The 9,206-nt window shown below is 45.2% G+C and overlaps 1 protein-coding gene across 2 annotated transcripts in view; it reads left to right on the top strand.

Annotated features, from left to right (window-relative positions):
• The window catches only part of adamts3 (ADAM metallopeptidase with thrombospondin type 1 motif, 3), a 167,024-nt gene that overhangs the window by 108,413 nt on the left and 49,405 nt on the right, over nucleotides 1–9,206 (top strand). For both annotated transcript variants that reach the window (XM_015960279.3, XM_070555619.1), the window contains 3 exons: nucleotides 209–384; nucleotides 4,031–4,164; nucleotides 6,125–6,248. In XM_015960279.3, the coding sequence (XP_015815765.3) occupies nucleotides 209–384; nucleotides 4,031–4,164; nucleotides 6,125–6,248 (434 nt within the window). The remainder of the gene's footprint in view (nucleotides 1–208; nucleotides 385–4,030; nucleotides 4,165–6,124; nucleotides 6,249–9,206) is intronic.

Consider the following 9,206-nt stretch of genomic DNA (forward strand, 5'->3'; position numbering starts at 1 on the left):
CATCACTAATGATGCTAGAGGAGCTTGCTGGTCGAGTGTCTTCTGTCTGTCCTCCAGGGTCCACCGTCTATCTAAAGGTTCTTTATGATTTATGACTCCTGACTGTTTCATCCAGAATAACAAAACCCCGAGGAGAGCCGGTTTTCTCTCTTTTGGCTTCAGACTAAAGCTCCGCGTTGGTCCGACTCCTGTGATGCTCTTCCCACAGACCCTCCAACGGAGGCCAGGACTGCCCCGGGGTGAACTACGAGTACCAGCTGTGCAACAAGAACGACTGCCCCAAGCACTTCGAGGACTTCCGATCCCAGCAGTGCCAGCAGCGAAACTCCCACTTTGAATTCCAAGGTGTCAAACACCACTGGCTGCCTCACGAGCATCCCGACGGTAAGCCGAGGAAAAGGCCAGCAGATGGTTCTGTTTGAGTCCTGCTGAGGAGACGAGCTGATGAGTTTAGGATCTGAATCTAGGAGCAGGATCTACTGTCAGCTTCTGTCGTGTGGCCGCTGGAGCACGGATGATGGATCCGTTTTACTGAATCATGAGTTTTATATCGGGCTTCACCCCGTGGAGCCTTTGGCCTCCTGGTGAAGCTGAATCAGTCGGGCTGAGACGGAAAACGCTGAATCCACTGAGAGGAACAGGAGCGGCCATGTGGAAGCTCAGTGTTCTCAGAGATGCTCGTTACAAAGCAGGATTTAAAAACCCATCCCCATTACAACTTTCGGTAACACTTTAGTTTAGGGAACACAAATTAACCATTAATTAGCTGCCAATTAATATGCATAGTAGTGGACTACTAAGTCTGAATTAGTCATTATTAAGCTGTTATTAAGTGTTTATTACCAATGCTGCAATTCTAACATTAACAGGCCATAAATGAAGAGTTTTATCAAAATAAGCCATTCTTGGTGGTTTGTTGCTGATTAACACACATACTACTTAGCTCAAATCAATATGTGGCTTTTAAAGAAGTAATTAAGGGGAATAGCATTTGATTTAGCTGACCATTATCCTTTACTGGATACATTGCATGCTACTGGCCTTTCAGAATCATCCTTACTTTGGTTTAACTCTTACCTAGATCATCGTCGCCAGTGTGTGTAGCGCAGGGGCTGCCAGTCAAATTTTACTGAAATATCTAAAGGCATCCCTCAAGATTCTTCCTTGGGACCTTTATTGTTTTCTGTTTATGTTAATGATATGCCCCCGTGCTGCACAGACTGTAATATTCATCTTTATGCTGATGACACAGTTATTTATTGTAGCAAGCCAACTCTCACTGAGATACATTTTTCGCTACAAAAAGACTTTAATTCTATTCAGCAGTAGCTGTTGGCCGATAAACTTCTTCTTAATAAGTCCAAATCACATTCCTTACTGTTTCATAAGAAAGCCCTAGATGTTGGCGAAAAAAACCTGAAGCTTTGTTTTCTCGACTCCTCTCCTCTGGAGACCACGGAGACCATTAAATACTGTATCTTGGTGTTTGGCTGGAACCTGATTTATCCTTTAAAACACAAATACAGTCAACTACAAAAAGATTCAATTCTCGTTTTAAAATCCTCGATCAATCTGTTAATTGTTTTAACTTTCTGGTTAGGAAAAGAATGGCCACACAGCTGCTTCTGCCTATTCTGGACTATGCTGACATTATTCATCCTCCTGCTTGCGCTCTATTGATGTTGCTTATAGTAGCCTCTGTCGTTTTGTTCTTCGTTGTCCGTTTAGGACACATAGAAGTGTGATGTATCAACAGTTGTCCTGGTTCACACCTGCTGTCAGGAGACAGTTTCACTGGTTTCAGTTCAATTTTAAAACTTTTTACTTTAATTATCCGGATTATCTTAAAATACATTTAATTCCCTATAATTCACTTTACAGCCTGCGGCATAATGACTAGCTCTTTTTTGTTGTTCCTAGAGTGAAAAGAGACGTAGGGAAACATGCTTTTGGTTTTAAGGCTCCATGTGATTGGAATAATCTTCCTTTTTTTATTTTTTAGATTACAATTCTCATTTTAGCTCTTTGGATTTTATATTTTAACCTTAATTTAACCTTTTTCCAGTGCTTCCTCTGTGGGAGCCCTCTGCTCCGGCGGCGGTGGTCGGCTGTGGCGGCCTGGGTGCTTTCCATGTGTGCCTGGGTGGTGGTGGGGGGTCTCTGCCCTCCCTGCCCTGGGCGCCCGGTGTCAGTGCCTCGGCTGCTGCTGTGGATCTGCTGCTGTCGGGGCGGATGGCTCCCCCGATGGCGTTTCCTTATCCTTATCTTAGCCGGTCTGGCTCATCCGATCTCAGCCAATCATGTTTTTTTTTTTACCATGGGGAAGGGGGCATGTGTGTGTGTGTGTGTGTGTGTGTGTGTGTGTGTGTCGGAGGAGGAGTGTTGTGAAGGTTTTTTTATTGTCAGACTGTTTTTAAAATTCTGGGGATGGGAGGGAATGTGGGGCATTTTTAATTTGTTAAGCACTTTGAGTTGCATGTATTGTAGGATTAAGTGCTGTATAAATAAAGTTAATTAATTAATTGATTGATTGATTGATTGATTTATCTATTCGTTGTTTATCATCATTCAGAACTTTTCGAAGGACTCTGGTCGATCATCTTCAGGAATAATTGTCTGTTACTAATTGTGTTCAACTGGCTGTTGCTTTTGTTTTGTCCTTGTTAGTTGGGGTCGTGTCGTGTGGGGTGAAGTATTGTGAGCCTTTGAGGGTGTGTGTGTGTGTGTGTGTGTGTAAATGATTGTTGTAATGTTTTGATTTAGATTTTTCTCTGCTGTCTTGCCCTTAATTTTTGTTCTTCTGTTTGTTGTAAAGAAGGACCCACTCGAAAGCGAGATGTTTCATCTCAAGTGGTTATTCCGCCGTATAAAATTATGTTAAAATAAATTAAATAAAAATAAATAGTTAATAACCAAACATATTATGTTCTTGTATTATGTAAATTAACACCAAACTCCACATGTTAATAGAGCCTAAACAACAATCAGTTAACCACTTTTAAGCTAGAACATGTTCCCCATTCTAAATTCAGATTTTGTTCATACCTATTTACTAGTTTAGTATTAATTAACCACTTAAAGGCAAGAATATGTTCCTCTTGAGTTACTTCTTTAAAAGCCACATATTGATTTGAGATAATTAGTACGTGTTTTAATCAGCAACAAACTTCAGTTAACGAACCATTATGGGTGGCTTATTATGATAAAACTCTTAATTTATGGCCTGTTGATGTTAGAATTATGGCATTAGTAATACGCTGTCAATAAGTGCTTAATAATGACTAGTTCAGACTTAGTAGTCCACTAATATGCATATTAAGTGGCAGCTAATTAATGATTAATTTGTGTTCCCTAAACTAAAGTGTTACCCAACTTCCCAGTCTTAATTTAATCTTTTAAAGAAACTGTTGAGGGACGTACGAGCAGATCCCAGGTCTGCTGGGGCTGTTTGGGATCATATTTATGGGCCATTCCCATCTCTACCGGGTCGGCCCGGGCTGGGTAGCTCCAGTCGGCCCCAGCCTGGCCCGGTTGATTCCACACATCCTTGTCTTAAGCCCATGTGGGCTGATTCTACCCACCAATCAGAGGCTTGCTTTAATGGAAGGTGTGAATTTGCTGTCAGCAGTGGGTGTGTTGGCCCTGGTCGGCCTGAAGCAGACCCCCTCGAGAAGAGGGCTGAGAATGAGCCTTGGTTGGCCCGGAAAAATACCAGGCCACCCAGATATGTAAACAACTTACGCTACCCGGCCCGGGCCGACCCGGTACAGATGGGAATGGCCTATTAGACTTTTTAATCTAGCCGTGTTTACTAATAAAGGGATTTTCCACTCCTATGAGCTCCATTAGTTAGAGAAAAGTCCCTGTCATTCTCCTAATGCATTCTGTTAGCTTTAGCTTAGCATAATCAATGCCAGTGAATGGTAACGGCTAGCATTTAGTGTGAAAACGTCATGAAAAATTCTCAATGATCCTAATTTTACTTCATGACCTCAAAATTCATATAAGCTAGCAGAATCTGTGTTGGTAGCCAACAGGAGATGCCACCTGTACTGCCAGTCGAAGGAAAGCGGCGACGTGGCCTACATGAAGCAGCTGGTGCATGATGGGACGCGATGCTCCTACAAGGATGCCTACAGCATCTGCGTGCGTGGTGAATGTGTGGTAAGGAGCTTTTTAAACTTCAGGTTCACGTCCGTGTCTGTCGGATGTTTAAACAAATCCTTACATCGCCCGGGGTCCGGGTCCTCTTCCGGACCCCGGCGACCCAGTGGGACCGTTCCGCACCAGCCTCGCCACCGTTTCATCCAGAACACTCCCGGTTTCAGATTAACGATTCATGATAATTCCTGGATTCATCGGTGACAATTTATTCTGAGATTTCTCAGCAAATATGAAATTTACAAGTCCAATCAGCATCAGGATGGGATTCATGTGGTTTGGTTCAACAAGCTAAACGTCACTCAGAGATCATCTGTCCTTTTTACGAGTCTGCAGAACAATCATCCCAGCAGGTCACAGGAATCAAGTCATCAAGTCCCAGCGTGTCACCCTCGCCCTGTTGGGTCAGAGATTTAAACTCCCATGTGGAGAAATCGGTTAGGACTAAGAGTTTTCAGTGTGTGTGTGTGTGTGCGTGCGTGTGTGTGTGTGTGTGTGTGTGTGTGTGTGTGTTAAATGAATTACTCTAGCTGTTTTTACTCAAAAACAAAACCTCGCAGCTGCAGGAAACAGAAATGAAACCATGATAAATGAATAAATTTAGCCTTTTATGCAGCAAGTCAAACACTTTAATAAAAGTGTGAATTTAAATGGTGGAAAAAAGTTTCAATAATTATAAAAAGTTATGGGATGTTTAAAGCTAATTTGTTGAATCTGCACAACAAGCTAGGTTTGGAACGCAAACGGAACACGTTTAGGGAATACTCGCCCCTCCCCTCAGGTATCTTCCCTGAGACGCTCCGGACCAGGAAACTCGCGATGCTGGGCGAAACGAGATGGCGTTAAACACCAGTCGCCGTTTTCTAGGTCCAAACGTCTTTTGCTGTCCGTTTGGGTCTCTGGTAGTTTGTCCTAAAGCTGAAGCGGTAGCAGCCGGCTGTTTCTCCTCCTCTGATGTTGTTGAGCGGAGAAGCTCTCACACCGGTGGTGTTCTGGTGCTGAGTGTGTGACGAGTGGAGGACCCAGGGAGGTGCGGCGGTTCGGTGAGACCGACAACCGGATGGTTTTGGTCCGAGATATATCCGTAGCTGTAGCATGTCAGCACGTTGTTAGGAGGCATAAAAATGATTGAGCTACTGAGCGTAGCTGTAGTTTTCCAGATCCGCCGTTGCAGCTTTAAACGTTCCTCCTTTGCTGATGATGTTATTTAGCGTTAGCATTTTGTGGATGTGGTCACTTTAAGTCTTGATTTTCCATCTAAACCAGAAACGTTTTGAAAAGCAAACATTCTCTTTTGGGCTTTTCCCTCCAGGGTTCGCCACGGTGACTCCCATTTAGTCCGTTCAACGTAAACCAGAAATGTTGAAATCTGTAAAAACATTTTCAGACCGTTCAGTGAGTCCCCTTTAAGGAAACTCCCGTAAAAGATGCAAAGCAGAAAGCCCTCGACGTGGAGGATGAGGGGTTAAAAGGCATCCAGCAACGCCGTCCAGCAGAACGAATCCTGCCGTTAAAGCCGTGCTTCCGTTGTGACGCACGGCCCAACATTTCTTTCTTCTGCAGGTTGATCTAACACATTCCTTCTGCTGGGAATCGTGGCTAATTAATGAGCCCAGCTCGTTACCATGGCGATGCAGTTTGACTCTTGAAGAGCTTCCTGCGTGAGGCCGAAGGTCGCTCCGCGGTACGCCTCTCAGATGTGATCAGCTCAGGTGTTGCAGCTTCTACACTAAACTGTCTGTAAGACATGTGGAGAGGTCCCAAGGTGCTGGGCGATGGAGAAGACATGAAGGTTTCTGCAGCTGGAGGCTCTTTTTCAGACGTAATGCTAACATCCCATCCTGAGCAGACAGGAGCTTTGTCCAAAGGAAATCTTCTCCTTCATCTGCAGAACCCTGACTTAATAAACTCTTACAGAAAACAGCAGAAAGTCCCTCACACGTTTTGTTTTCCTTCTTCCCAGAAAGTCGGCTGTGACAAAGAAATCGGCTCGATCAAAGTGGAGGACAAATGTGGAGTTTGTGGTGGGGACAACTCCCACTGTCGCACCGTGAAAGGAACCTTCACCCGGACGCCGAAGAAACCCGGTAAGAACACGCGGCGTTAATCCCACCGCACGGCTGTCTGGATCAAAACCGACAGATTAAACCAAAGAAATGCCTTTATAGGGTTTAATGTGAGCACTTGACCCCCCAGAGGTCGGCCCACATCTTCATCTGAAGGCTTCTTGATTACCAACGTTCTGATGCAAAGGAAGGAAGGTTTCCACCCTCATCATTACCTCCTTCTTTAAGTGGCTTGCTAATCTGCACAAGTGCTGCTGACAATGGAATCCCAACAATAGATTCCTGAAGTGTTTTCAGGCCGAGTTTCTTCCATAAATTACAGGCTTGTGAGCGGAAAGATCCGGTTCCAGGAAATTACCCGAGTGCCGTTTATCCGTGCGTCAGTCGCTCTGATGAGAGTTTGTAATCCTGTTATTAGGAGTTGTGGGTCCTGATTAGCAGCACGGATAGAACCCACTATCACTGCCTTCGTGTTGTAGCATCAGCAGCTGCCTTTAAAGGCTGGTTGCAAAAACACCCACTCTGACGCTTGTTGTAGCGTCCAAGATGTTCCCGATAGACGTCTCTCGTTGTTTAGATCACGACGTAAAATACCAGACGTGGTGTTTGGTGAGGTTTGCACACGCGCGTTAGGAATCTAACAGGCTCCCCGGTCTTAGTGACCTCATGATAAGACACCATCTTTGCTTTGTGGTTGCATTGATCAGGATCGTCCACGCGGACCTCATATTTAGGCCACGACTCCGTCATGCTGGGGCAGGATGATCAGCTGCATCCTGATGCAGTCTGAGAGCCTCACGCCGCTGCAGCTGTTGGTGACTGGAGACTCGGATCAGGAGAAAGTTAGCTACGTTTGATCCTGCACCACAGAAGAACAGGAGAGACGGCAAAGAAGGCTGCAAGCACAGCTTCCGCCTAACCACGACCAGTCCCGGAGACCAAAACGTTACGACTCCCAAGTTTTCCTTTTCAGACGTGGAACATTATTTCACATTTTAGTGTTTTGAGCGTCAGCTGCAGGAGGGATGCAGCAGCGCGGATGAACCAAACAGTCTCGTGCTCAACTGTAGAAGTTTAAGAGGACCCACATGGGTCTGCCATGGTGGACGTCAGCAGTGCGTTTGGGGAGCACTGAATGGAGAGCAGGTTGGGTTTACACCCTTGTCTGGTGCAGCTGGACGTTATTGATTTACATACACTCAACAAAAATATAAACGCAACACCTTTGTTTCTACTCCGATTTTTCATGAGATGGACTTAAAGAGCTAAAATTCATTCCAGATACACAATATTACCATTTCTCTCAAACATTGTTCACAAATCAGTCTAAATGTGTGATAGTGAGCACTTCTGCTTTGCTGAGATAATCCATCCCACCTCACAGGTGTGCCACATCAAGATGCTGATCCCACATCATGAGTAGTGCACAGGTGTACCTTTTACTGCCCACAATAAAAGGCCACCCTGGAATGTGCAGTTTTGTCTCACAGCAAAATGCCGCAGATGCCACAAGCATTGAGGGAGCGTGCAATTTGCATGCTGACAGCAGGAATGTCAACCAGATCTGTTGCTCGTGCATCGAATGTTCATTTCTCCACCATAAGCCATCTCCAAAGGCGTTTCAGAGAATATGGCAGTACATCCAACCGGCTTCACAACCGCAGACTACGTGTAACCACACCAGCCCGGGACCTCCACATCCAGCAGGTTCACCTCCAAGATCGTCTGAGACTAGCCACTCAGACAGCTGCTGAAACAATTAGTTTGCATAACCAAACAATATCTGCACAAACTGTCAGAAACCGTCTCAGGGAGGCTCAACTGCATGCTCTTCGTCCTCATCGGGGTCTTGACCTGACTCCAGCTCGCCACCGTAACATACTTGAGTGAGCAAATGCTCACATTCGATGGCTCCTGGCACGTTGAAGAGGTGTTCTCTTCACGGATGAATCTCTGTTTACATTGTTCAGGGCAGATGGCAGACAGAGTGTGTGGCGTCATGTGGGTGAGCGCTTTGCTGATGTCAATGTTGTGGATCGAGTGGCCCATGGTGGTGGTGGGGTTATGGTATGGGCAGGCATCTGTTATGGACGAAGACTACAGGTGCATTTTATTGATGGCATTTTGAATGCACAGAGATACCGTGATGAGATCCTGAGGCCCATTGTTGTGCCGTACATCCATGAACATCACCTCATGTTTCAGCAAGATAATGCACGGCCCCATGCTGCAAGGATCTGTACACAATTCTTGGAAGCTGAAAATGTCCCAGTCCTTGCATGGCTAGCATACTCACCGGACATGTCACCCGTTGAGCATGTTTGGGATGTGCTTGACCGGCGTATACGACAGCATGTACCAGTTCCCACTAATATCCAACAACTTCGCACAGCCATTGAAGAGTGGACCAACGTTCCACAGGCCACAATTGACAATCTGATAAACTCTATGTGAAGAAGATGTGTTGCACTGCATGAGGCAAATGGTGGTCGCACCAGATACTGACCCGTTCTGAGTCCCCAGACCCCCAATAAAGCAAAAAACTGCACATTCCAGGGTGGCCTTTTATTGTGGGCAGGATAAGGTACACCTGTGTACTACTCATGATGTCAGATCAGCATCTTGATGTGGCATACTTGTGAGGTGGGATGGATTATCTCAGCAAAGCAGAAGTGCTCACTATCACACATTTAGACTGATTTGTGAACAATGTTTGAGAGAAATGGTAATATTGTGTATCTGGAATGAATTTTAGATCTTCAAACCCATCTCATGAAAAATCGGAGCAGAAACAAAGGTGTTCCGTTTATATTTTTGTTGAGTGTAAAAGCTGGTTTAGGGTGTAAATAGTTCCTCTCACATCTGTCATGGCGACAGAGTCCTTCCCGTGAGCAGCGTGCCGCCCCGCGAAAAGTTACAAACAATGTTTCTGACTTTTCAAAAATGTCAGAAATGAACCTTTCTTTGTGAGCAAGTTGG

This window comes from Nothobranchius furzeri, chromosome 10 (assembly GCF_043380555.1).
Source record: "Nothobranchius furzeri strain GRZ-AD chromosome 10, NfurGRZ-RIMD1, whole genome shotgun sequence".
NCBI classification, from domain to species: domain Eukaryota; kingdom Metazoa; phylum Chordata; class Actinopteri; order Cyprinodontiformes; family Nothobranchiidae; genus Nothobranchius; species Nothobranchius furzeri.